This window comes from Saccoglossus kowalevskii, chromosome 14 (assembly GCF_978046115.1).
Source record: "Saccoglossus kowalevskii chromosome 14, keSacKowa6.1, whole genome shotgun sequence".
Classification (NCBI taxonomy): domain Eukaryota; kingdom Metazoa; phylum Hemichordata; class Enteropneusta; family Harrimaniidae; genus Saccoglossus; species Saccoglossus kowalevskii.
In genome coordinates this window covers 14696003-14709413 of record NC_140654.1, presented here as the reverse complement: position 1 = coordinate 14709413, position 13411 = coordinate 14696003, and the positions used below count along the sequence as shown (strand labels likewise).

General features: G+C 32.5%; 1 protein-coding gene across 1 annotated transcript in view; it reads right to left on the bottom strand.

The window, feature by feature from the left end:
• Positions 1 to 13411, bottom strand: part of LOC102802955 (uncharacterized) — a 30189-nt gene that overhangs the window by 4678 nt on the left and 12100 nt on the right. The window contains exons 17-29 of the mRNA XM_085507940.1: positions 13083 to 13127; positions 12023 to 12064; positions 11714 to 11755; positions 11591 to 11623; positions 11404 to 11439; positions 9981 to 10028; positions 7498 to 7644; positions 7022 to 7243; positions 6714 to 6929; positions 1294 to 1435; positions 1044 to 1108; positions 640 to 819; positions 231 to 317 (exon numbers count right to left, since the gene is read on the bottom strand). Coding sequence (XP_085364066.1) covers positions 231 to 317; positions 640 to 819; positions 1044 to 1108; positions 1294 to 1435; positions 6714 to 6929; positions 7022 to 7243; positions 7498 to 7644; positions 9981 to 10028; positions 11404 to 11439; positions 11591 to 11623; positions 11714 to 11755; positions 12023 to 12064; positions 13083 to 13127 — 1305 coding nt within the window. The remainder of the gene's footprint in view (positions 1 to 230; positions 318 to 639; positions 820 to 1043; positions 1109 to 1293; positions 1436 to 6713; positions 6930 to 7021; positions 7244 to 7497; positions 7645 to 9980; positions 10029 to 11403; positions 11440 to 11590; positions 11624 to 11713; positions 11756 to 12022; positions 12065 to 13082; positions 13128 to 13411) is intronic.

The window sequence follows — 13411 nt, the reverse complement described above, 5'->3', positions numbered from 1 at the left end:
GAACAAATCTTGCATTATTTACAGCAGCAGAATACCACAGAAATATCAGACGAAACATGGAAACACTATATATTGTATTTCGGCCTGAACCCTCTCTATTGCAATTCCAGGAATTACACCCATATGTGCACCCATTTTCAACCTTGGTATCACCCAACCCTGAAAACAAATTCTTAATACCACGCTGAAGCGTTTGGTAACAACCCAACTTTAAGCACAATAATATTTACCACATGTCCTTCCAATATACTTTGCACACGGGCAATTAAAATTACATATAGTCTGACATCCGGAATTACATGTTGTTCCTGCATCGTCTGTAAAACAGGAAGAATACTGCATGTCTACATTTGGGTGAAGTTTGTGATGTAAGAGGCTTTGCATGTATGTTTGTTTGCTTGGAGGACATTTGGGGTAACAAACTATCACATGGTCTCATGTTTCTGTGTCTAATCATTCGAAATATACACGATCACTCAATGTTTCAGGCAAAATGTGTTCACTGAATTATGATCGAGGATTACCAACAATCGTTGTCTTTCAGTTTTACAAGAAAGTATATGTTGCTTTAATCAGGATAAATGAATGTAACACATGGCATAGAAATTGAAAAAAATAAGCGAGTAATATTTCCCATACCTTGGTGAACCGCGGATGCCTGTACTTGTATAGTCTCCATCGTTGTTGGTATTGTTGTTGCCATGAAACGCGAAGTTGACTCCATATAGGTCGTTATGTATGCTGTTGTTGGTGTTAATGCTCTTTCAGTTGTTTGTAGTTTACCAGTGGTTGTCGCTGGAACCGTCGAGAATGCAGTGACTATAGCGAGAAAACAAAAATTCATTAATATAGTGTAATACACTAACGAATGAGAACGATCTTGTAAAACTGAAATATTTTGATGTCAACTTCTATCGGTATTGTGATGTTTCTAACTTGTTGATTTAAAATATATTCACTATAAGCGGTCGCATATCCATGTAGGTTTTACACAAATGTGTTATGTATTCACATATGGCCAAATTGTGTATGTATCTATTTACCTTCCCGTTGACAGATTGCCCGGCTAACACGGGAACAGTTTAACGCCTTCCACAGAGTAACATTGCTGCAATAATAATAATGAACAGTTGCACTGAACCTAATGATATATATATATATATTACTTGAACTTTCAACAACAGTATATGATTGATATCGAGGTATAACATGTGCAGTATATTACGTATACGTGTGTTATTTGCAGTGATACAGGATACTGCCTATAAGTATGTTGGAAAGACCATTACTCACTTTTCTGTTCGTTCGACGACACAGTCCTCAGTGCCACTGGTTTGAGGTTGACCGTGAAACCAGAAGGTTGTTTTAAGATTGGTGTCATCGACATGTAGGAAAGAAGATTCATTCTCTATGCCATTAATACCAATCCAGTAATCTGAAAACAAATAATGTAACAAACATAGATGAATTTATTTTTAAAGAAAAGTTTAAAAACAGACCGCACTTAATCAATAACTTTATCAATATAGTAATTCTATCAAACGTATGTATGGAGTATGGAAACGTGTGATTTGCGTGTCGTACAGTGCATATATGTAGTCAATTTTGGGATCATAAAATGCAATACAAATATAGATGTGTATTCAGCGCGTTGTTAATATAATCACATTAATGTTTATGTATTACACTGATTATAATCAAAGTAAGTGCAGATATAGAACATTTCAATCTAACTACGTTTTAAGACAAAAATAGTTTCGTTTGTGCGTAAATGAAACCTAGAATATTTTGTTCGTTTTGCAATTTTATAAAAAAAAGAAAGAGGAATAAATACTACTACTAATTCACTAACAAAGCGCATGGATGCATTTGCTTCTACAAGCCGACACTATGCTAGAGCTAAAATACCCGCCACTACTAATTATGCACAACTAAATGTACTTACATTATCATAGTTAAAATATAACATACCACTAAGATTTACTTTAATGAGTAAATTTCTTCTAGTAATGTAACTACCAGATATAATATTATTAACTATGCTCTAAACTAGTTTTTATCAATAATTTTGAGAAAGTTGGTTATAATTTAAATAACAATGCACATTTAACTAGTATAATATGTACAATCGTGGCAATATAGTTAGTTTCATGAATACATAAAGCACCATTCTTTTGTGTGTTACAATTTTTCTTTCCACTACCCTTCACGTTATATGTGTTTACGTAGCTGTCAAATAATTTTACATCAAGCACAACACGTCGATCATAGAAACCAATTATACTACAGACAAAATGTTCGCTATACGTTTCTTGAATTTTCCTTTGAATCAACATACTAACATAAACAATATATTTATTAAAAAATGAGTAAAGACAATTGAAAACTTTTAAATATACTTATTTAGTCCATTAGTGTCGTCATCTCTAAAACTATTCACAACATCACATCGTGCACTTTACATTAAAAATTGAATAATTAACTGTGATGTAGTTTGTATACCCAAATTACTGTCAGTAAATAATACAAATTGAAGCTATTATTAGTATTATTATATTATGCATAATTGCAACAATCGGTGTCATACAGACACAGACAATATATCATAGCAACATAACTAATTTATTACACTTAATTCTATTTTGAAATCTTGATTAAAAGACAATTTTTGTTTTAATTATATAAAATCAACATCAAGTACGCTTGTTACACAATTACCATATAAAATAATTAAACTTTATACGCCATTTAATGTTTGGTGGTATTATTTACCAATGCTTAACACAACTCTCATTGTAGGTAAATTATCATAAAATACAGTGAAAAAAACATAAGTAATGTATGTACAATTGACCTAAAGAATGGCTATAATCTTCAGAGACAACTCTCCTTGTTGTATGACCCTAGCAAATAAATCCTTGCATATTGCTAAAATATTTATAAAAAATCAATTTAATGTATTATGTATTAAGATTATTACATCGGAACATTAAATCTATTCTACTGATTACATACTAGGTATTTTTTTACAAAAAGTGTAAATGTATCAATCATAAACTAATTGAATATTTTTTGCCACAAATTAATTCTAATTGACGTACGATAATCCGATTCCGCATTCCCTCTTATGAACAGCCCACTAAAACATACCGGAATTCTGTGCATTCCTGTTGTTAATAACTGTACTGTCATAATTGTTTTAGTTTTTGTTAATTCCACACTTATTCTGCAAGGTATTGCATGTTCGAAGCACGTTATGCATTTTTATGTGTAGACTGTCTTCGCTTTATATTGTTAACATAGAGTTCCACCCTACGCGGATTCTGAACATACCTAAGGTGACCTACATTCCAACGAAAACACATTTTATAATGCATCCTGCAGAATTTGGAAGGTTGTAATTTTAATGAGAAAGTTGATGCTAGAATTTTCATATAATGTGAAATAAAACACGCACTGTAATCTGCTATATTTGGACTAGAATATTGTGAAACTTGTTCGATGAATGTGCTTTCTTCTAAATTAAAGGTTACCGAAAAAGTATTCATATCCTTCGTTACAGATTAGTAATTGGCAAACACAAAAGACACAACACAATTGTTTTCCTACAGCAGCTAATTTATTATTATTATGAATATAATATCCCATTGAAAATCAAATATTAAAATCAAATGAATGTCTCTATATACTCTATATAATGTTGACAGCTCATTAAACAATCACCAAATAAAATGATTAAATCCCATACTAAATATAATATTTGGCGATAATTCATACCAATATTTAACATGCACAGCTTAATACTTATTGAGTGCAAAAACGCGAAAACATAGTATATATTTATTTAATTTTACTTAATAGTAAAAGTGGAACTAATGAAGGGCGACTGCCATCTTCACGTCATTGAATGTAACATATACATAGTCAGATAGTGTTAATGTAGTATTCAAGTTAGAGAACGATAATAAGTAAGTAATGAAAAAAATTATTCTTTGTAGTTTTTTAAATACCTAGTCATATTGTTATATCTATGTAAATACATTTCAACTGTTACAATTAGTACTTTGGGTTCCTGTATGTTCTACCAAACTAAATCTTACGTCTTCATTGTCATATACTAACGAATTCTAAGTATATTTTATGCGGAACATTAACAACACACAGAAATCAGCTGCGGCTATGACTTCCATCATAAGTGCGATATACAACGTTAAGTTACTACAATAATATACATTGATCGTGTACTTTTAAACTAACAACATTAAAATATGAACATGCGTTATACATTATTTGTTGAAAATCTGATAAAATTAAAAAAGAGTAAACACATGAATGATCAATGTATTTAGGAAACACAGTGACTAACTATTTGGGTAAATTGGTTAAAGTAAATTGAAGAAATTGAGAATACAATTCAGTATATGTAAATGGTTATATGAGAGTAATGGAAGGTTAGTTTTCTACAATTACCGCTCCAAGACGGTACCAGTTAAAACTCAAATACTTAGTATGTCTGTTCAAGTTGAACGGTCTAACAAGAAAATCGACATGTCAATATAAATTACAATATTACATTGTACCAATCACCATTGTAATAAATGTTGTTTTAATAATATAATTGTTTTACTTTTCAACTAGAATATAAGCGAAATGTGATTGCAGGCGTCGATACTTTATGCTATTAAGGAGGTGGCGGCGGCAAGGCTTATGTCGTGGTGAGAACTGTGGAGAAAGATAAAAGATGTCAACGTTATTAATGAAAATATGCAGTATGCATATTAGTTCAATTGATTCAAATATGATTTTATCAAAGAACACAGAGTGCATTGTGCAATGTTCCGACTTGCCTGTACGTTGGCAAATTGCCATAATCTCACGTTCGCAGTTGAAATCACTCCACAATGTTGTATAGCTGTCGAAAATAAAGTTAAAGTTGAATAACTATATTGACTATAATTATCATATATAAATATATTGGATGAAGACGTGACATTCAAATTTTACAACAATATTTCACCAATTATTACGACAAGACATTATTACATTATTACGAGCAACACACAAATATCAGGTCAGGTAATACCTATATTCAATACTAATTGGCTACCTAAACACCTACAAGTTCGACCAATTAGAGAGCAGCTTGTTAAATGATAAATCTTTTTCAAATCAAATTTGTTTCTGTACATGCTTAGACTAGATTTCTACTGAACAGGCTTACTTTTTCGTTACTTCGGCTACACAATTCATCACGAAAGCCTCTACAGGTTTACCGGGATGCCAAAATTCTTGTTGGATGGAAGACCCATCAACGTGTTGAAAAACACCCACTTCACTGTCGAGTTCATTGACACCAATCCAGTAATCTGGTAGATATAGAAAATGACTGAGTGGTTAATATTAGATGCAGTTATAGGTGTCGAGTGCGATTGTACTACTGAATGGTTGTGATAAACCAGACTACAACAACGAGAGTGATAAATTATTCGAATAATATGTTTGTTTGTGAGTTAGCTTATTAGAAAATTTACCTGTGATGTGCCGAAACACCAAGTGTAAGTGTGGTGTTGGGCGATGGTAGGCGCTCTCGTATGCAATGTTGAAGGTGCACTGATGCCACCCTTTGAAAGCGCCATTGGTGCATACCAGCGTATGCAACCTTTACTGTATTTAAGATCGGCGGATGTGAAACTACATATTAATGAGTATGTTTTTAATAGTGAGAAACAATGGAAAATTGTTTTTCACATTGGAAAGTGTTTTTGGACCTGGTGAAATCATCAATTATGATACATATCTATCTATTTTTTACAACTTCCAATATATCACACAGTACAGTATAATGCGTTTTCGATATGTAAATAAAGTAAATGAAACATAAATGATTAGATATGTAAGTAAAATAGAATAAAATTAATTAAATAACAAATAAATAAGTAATATTTGAACAAAATATATTATAAAAAAATCACTATACTATGCAATTATGTACGTAGCGTGTTAGAAGATGAAGCATACAATATTAGTTTCTCGCATACATATTAGTTTCTTTGGAATAAAATGATACATGTGAGTTTATGAAAACCATTATTTAAAAATATATTTATATGCTTTCTAATAGAATAGCTAATGCTGCATGGTCATTAGGCTACACGACAACATAATTCTACACACGATACTGCAATTGTAACACTAGATTTATGCAACTATAAAATCATACAATGTACACTGAACCCAACGCACACTCTATGACCGGAAAAAATAATAAAATACATTTTTACATCATAGAAATTTTCCAGGCCTATATTCAACATTGAGTGTTTTGGGAACGCTGGTCGAATACCACTGCCGTAATTACGTAGGCGACATCATAGCTGTAATGTGTGGTACATTAGCTGGAACCGTGTTACACTATTTATTTGTAATCATCAGAAATATTCATTACTGTATTTCATTGTTTTTATTTAATAGTCTTGAAATGTTCACATGTTTCAATAAAGTAGACCATTCTGTTTGATTATATTCCTGTATTTATTTAGTCATTGGAAAGATCACAGAGAAGGCATATTCTGTCATATTATAAATCCACACATACTTAACAATGATAGCTTAAATGATCCCAAACACAATGATGTCACAATAATTTCACTACAAGGAATGTAATTTCATTATTTGTGTATATATTTCATTGATGTGAGAACACATATACTTACCAGGTACCGCCCACACTTCCACCTCACATAGCGCAATTGGGTCTGCAGTTTGCATCTTCTCAACGCTTACATATCTACCATAGATATAATCGCCGCAAGAAACATCGAAGAAACTGTCACTGCTTGAAGCGTCTGATGGAATTATCCCGCATAATTCGTTGTCATCGGCTTCTTCGGAATCACCGATGCGAATCTCGGCGCTTGAAAGCAGAGTTCCTATAGAGTCAAGAATGTGGACTTAGCATGAATCGGTTCGGCATGTACTGTAATATCAGCTGACATCTTCCTGATAACTCACAAGTACTTACCACCACCTGCGGAAACATTGTTATAAACTGTAACATTCAGTACAGCATAATTTCTCCCGAGGTCCACTCTCCACCAGTGATCATCAACCAGTTCCCCGGAATACGTTTCTGTACATTGATCAATGTCACCATCGACACCTTTTGATGCCATATCCTCAGTTTCTAGAGGATCAATGTCACTACTTTGGTTTGCAGATTTGTTCAACGCTACATTTTCTAATCCTAGGATAGATAAAAAAGCAGAAGTACACCACCAATTATAACACCGCCACAAGTGTGCTGAAGATTAGATGGGTAATTTATAAAGTGTACACCAATCACAAGCTGTGAAGGTACAATCGGGTTAATAAAAGACGGGTTTAGAAAAAAACTCAAAATACTGTTTGAAATGTTAATTGATGACGAGTGAAGAGAAATCATAAAATTTTTGCATTATTATTCAAACTTAAAATTGAGTGATTTGATTGTCTGATTACCGTCGGTATATTGTAATATCAAGTCGACAACTTCATTTTGCTGAGCATCAGTGTTTATAATAGCTAATGACCCATCTGGTGCGTTTACACAGTTCAGTTTGTGGTAAAGCCAATTATTCTCACTGTCAACTATATAATATTCGTAATCTGTAAAAATAAAACAAGGCATTACATTGAATTTGTGTGCGCTGTTTGTTGATCTCGAACAATGCATGTATATTGTAATCTACTCTGTATTTCGTTGTGATTACGCGCATTGGAATAATAACTGCATTAAGTTATAATGCCAAACTTGTGTGTACACATAACATTTATGCTTGTATATTACTCTAAAGACAGTAACATATACAGTGACTAGTATCAGCGGTAAACATTATGATAAATATAATGTTAATCTTTGTAACGTTTGGTTGGTTTTCACAAGCTCACATCCATCACACATATATACTGAATAAGATGAGTTCACATCAACATACTCGTGTTAGGAATCATGGATTCTTGTAATTGTAAAGCGCTTCAAATGCTTTCAATTTCCAATTCCATGTCTGGTGCTTTATTTAAGCATTTTTTTAGTTGAAAATTTGTGTTTTTTGTTGGTACGCAGATTTATCTGGGAAAATCATATCTGCGAACGTTTGTATTGAACCTTAAATACATAACACATATCGGTGTGTCACCATACTTTATGTTTCTCACATTCTCACTATAGTACTTTACTCATTATATGTCATTTCGAGTTGTTCTTTTTAAGACAGTTAAGTCACGTTTGAAAGTTCGAATCTCACGTAAAGTTTGTAATGATCCAAAATGTGTTTCGATTCACATTTGAGTTTAAATTTAAATCCTAAGAAACGCCACCTTCTAAAAAATGATCTTGTATTATCTAGTATTATACATCCTCCACCGAAAGCAGTATAATTCAAACGCCGTAAGGACGTGTTCTAAAGTGTTAAAGTCGCGTCATTCATGTGTGCGCCATGTCGACGTTAAAACATCAGATGCAGAAGCGCTGTATCGCGTGGTGGTAATATAATCACAACACAAACGTTCGCACATTTCGCATGTTTCGTTGACATTTCGTTTTGTTATCTCTCGTTAAATCACTACAAGCAGGCGCAATGTAAAGTTATCATGAGAGTACCGCAAAAGATGCGCTCAGACAGTACGCGTCGGTCGATACGATCGTCGTACAGCCTTCGTGCATACTGTGCGGTATTCTTGTAACAATCCCGTAGAATCTATGAGTATACCCTTTAGAACAAAATTATGCTATAGCACAAAATGTGCAAATTTTGTTTTATTTAAGGTAGCGAGACTATTATTTGTGTTGAAAATTACGATTTCCACATTTATTTATTAATTGATGAAATGCACTATAAACTTTCATGTGATAAAGTCAACATAACATAGAATGTCATGTAAGTTGGTTAAATGTAGATTTTCTGAAGGGGAGCATGACAGCGACAGTAGTGTTTTCCAAAATCAACAACACAGGTTTAATCTGTGTGCCTATAAGTTTCAAAGATAAACTCAAGACAAAGCAATGTTAGGATGTGTTATCAGTAGCTATCTGACACACAATGAGTGTTTCCAAACATTTGAGTGGTTTGTCTCCGCCTCTGTTTGTTTCACAGATTAGTCATTTGCATATGAATGTGTCAGACACAAGGTCACACAGACACTGAATAATATCATTGATTTTGGTGTTTTCATCTGCCGATTTTATCCAATTATAGCTATCCCATTCCTTTATTTTTTAGTTTCCAATAGCCTTACACATTTGGATGCCCCTACACATGTTAAAACAGACCTTAATGGGAAAACAAATTGATTGTGCCGATAAACAAGCTTGAAAATCTTTGCTGTTACTTCATGGACGTTTTCTAAGAGTTTATGTTTTTCAAAATACAAGGTCTTTAACAAAAAATAACGTATACTTATTGTCGTCGGATTAACACCAAATTTTCACAGCTTTAAGGTGACAGTGAGAGGAACTTGAATGTGTCCAGACAAACTATTTCATCGATTATTTACCAACGAGTTGTGGTTTGAGTAGGAGGCAATGCGACTAAAACAGTAATTGAAATTCAGCACACTATTTTTTAAAACACGTTGCTTGAATAAAACTGACCAGACACATTCAATTTACCAAACTATTGAACAACTTGGAAAAGTGAAAAAATACTTCTTATCACCAGCATAAATGCGTAATTATTTTTTTACAGAAAAAGTAATTTTTCACCTTTGATTGAGTAACGCGTCATAGAATGCAGATACGGGCATGACAAACACATCTTTGAAAAGCTTGAAGTCTGGCGATTCTAAAAATATATACTTTCCTGGGTCTATGTGTAGTCATTTAGTCACAATTAGAAGATGAAAACAAGTATGCAAATAATAGTCCCGCTATCTTAAACTGTAATTATACATTTCTTAGATACGATGTTATATCATTACAACTTAGAATGCGGAAGACAACAAACCTTTGCCAAGTGTTGTATATCCAAACTCAGTTGTGGGTTCTGGGATTTCTGCAAAAGACGATGTTGTTGAGAGTTACAATAAAAACGCGTACTACGTGGATGATAAACGTTATCATGTGATCGATTGCTAAATATTCACTTCCAAAAAACCAAGTGCTCTATATACACTTCAACTAAATTCTCACTGTAATTTTAGCTCTACCACATATTCAAAGAACGATTTAAGTTGTAATTTCTGTCTTAGGAAACGAAGTATATTTTTTATTACTTATTTTTTATCTGTCTGTCATCAAGATCAACAAATGATCATGAAATTGTCAGTAAGGGTTGTCCTTGCGTAGAAAACAAATTAGAATTTGCTAGCGATGTTGTCCGGTTGAAATAAAAACAATAATTTCATGAATGATTGTTTATTTAAACTTTTTGAGTTAAAGATAGATTCTCATAAAAGTTTCAAAAAGTTCCTTCCTAAGGGAAGGGTTTACGTTCAGTACAAATACTAACTATTTCGATTATGGTAGTGATGAGCATCCGGTCATCATTGATAAATTAAAATATCGAAATTTTATGCATTTTTTGCAAGGAATGATCATTTACATATATACAAATCCAATTGATGCTTGACAAAATCTGAAATTTGTAACCAAGGAAACATATATTTTGGTAATAGTTCTGTATTGATAACGAATTGTTTAGTTACCCCTAAAACTATGGAAAATTGTGAAATCACAGTAAAACGACGAGGTTTTCAATGAATATTCATTGCCTGGCAAAAATGTAAGGCAAACGAAGAAAAGTAAGAATAACGAGTATAAAACAAATGGTACGTAGACAAATATATAAAACGAATGGTACGTATAAATGTATGCTAAGGCGGTTGCTTTGAAAGCTCGGGATGTGATTTTATAATTATATTGAAATTCGGCATGCCGTGCTGTGGGGCGGCACACTGTGATGCAATAATGTGGTGCAATAATTTACTTAAATTCTATATTCAGGTTGTTTAAGACGTGAAAACATTGCTTACGTGCTGTTAGGCAAAAGATGACAGAATTTGTACATACGAAAAAAGGTGACATGCATATGTAAATATATATACCATTCCAATAAATCATACTTTAGGCATTTGTTTACAAATGTGGTCGCCATTCTAGTATAGTTTACGTTATCCGTAATTACAAAACTGCAACAAATTAATTTGCTGCAGCCTTCATTCAACAATTTGGCGACACTACCCTCCAAAATGGAATGTCAAGTACTATATCTTATCCGACGTGTTTCACAACGCCATATAAGCAATATGGTATTTGAAAAAAAAGAACTTAATTGCTATATCACCACTTTCAAGCTGACACACATAACATTCTCATTTACATCACAGTGACATAACATTTATTAATGAGTTTCCATAAATAACACATACCTGCAGTTGTTATGAATTCCGTGGAAGCACCAAACTCTAGTAGTAATTACAATCATTGTAATTATTAATATTACATTATCATTACATTATATTGATACCTTACATATTGTTCACTGTTTAACAATAGTCGAAAACAAAGTATTTTTGCGTATGTGTCTATGTGGGTGTTTTGAATATTATAACGTACCTGCAGTTGACATGTATTCGGTTGCACCAAAACCTGGAAATAACATACATTACTATTGGTATACATAGTGTACTCAGAGGTATAGAATGCAATTTTTGAATATATGAAAACAAAATTACAAACCTTCAGTTGTCATGTACTCGGTGGTGGCACCATACTCTTCCTCTGCAGAATACACAAGCTCATTATTAACATCATTTCAACTCAGAAATGTGTTCGCATGAAGACGATAGTCAGGTATTATTTACATTTCTACACAAATGTTCCAAAAGGAATTATCTGTCAGATTTCTTTAACCCATCTATTTGTGGTGAATATGTGCGTTAATTATGCCCCTTTGTTATGAACATATATGCACTTATAATTATGTAAATATTATTATATAAACAGAGTATTTGCAATGTTTGAATATATGAAAACAAAATTACAAACCCTCAGTTGTCATGTACTCGGTGGTGGCACCATACTCTTTCTCTGCAAAATAGACAAGCTCATTATTAACATCATTTAAACTCGGAAATGTGTTCGCATGAAGACAATAGTCAGGTATTATTTACATTTTTACATAAATCTTCCAAATGTAATTATCTGTCAGATTTCTTTAACCCATCTATTTGTGGTGAATATGTGCGTTAATCATATCCCTTTGTTATGAATATATAGGCACTTATAATTATGCAATTATTATGTAACCAGAGTATTTTCGACTTCATGGTAAGCTTACAAAAAACATTACTTCATATTTGATATTTTTAATTTAATAATATTTTTGACATGGAACTAGCTACATGTTTTCATTAAATAAGAAAGGGTTTGATTAAATACACTAACTACCATGTGGTTTGGTTCGTAGTAACCTGAAATATACATTTGTAAAAAATAATAATTCACATTCGAGTAAAATTGGGAGTATTCTAGTCTTGGATCGTGTTTATGTCTGCGTTGGGAAAGCAAAGACAATAAATGTACACATTTGAAAGATTGATTTGCAAAATGTTCGTCAGATTAGTACCTATTAAAATATTATTAATTTGGGGAAAATGGTTTGGGCAAATTGTATTCGCCCAAATGAATAAGACGATTTATTTATATTATTGTATTTTTTCGCACAAGTAGGGATCATCAACTGGCAACATGTTCTTATGTGTAGTGTGATAATTCAATATTAATAAACTCTAATGCATCAATATTAATAAGCATTATTAAACATAACATGAAATAATATGAAATTGCGACAATATTTAATACATTGTTGCGCAAAGCTATCCAGATTACGCACAAAATTGTAATATAATCAGCATGCGAGTTGGTCAAACATAAAACACATATCTTCAGGGGAGCCATAAACAACTGAAAATAACATATATTACTTGAATGTGAATGAAAGTTCTACACGTGTAATAATTGTAGACGTCTTTTTGTGACATTGTTGAAATTCTGTCAAAAACGGAAAATCATAAAAAAACGGCTAAATTGAATAGACTGAACTCACCTTCTGTTGTCTTGTGGTTTGGAAATAAAGTACCAAACTCATCCTCTGAGAAATGCATAATAAAAAAGAGTGTTAAATATAATGTTACGAATGTGTGTTTACGGTAAACATAACCATGTCAATCAGATACGGCACGACATATGCAGTTATTTGCTAAATAGTAAAATTTTCCCGGACTACATTATACAGATATAAAGTAAATAATTTTGTTTTTGTAAACAGGCATCTATCTAATTCTGCAATATATACAAAATGCCAGCTCCAGGCGACGTATTGATATTCGACGTCAACAACCACTACATAGTTGAGTATTTCTATTTTCTAACACA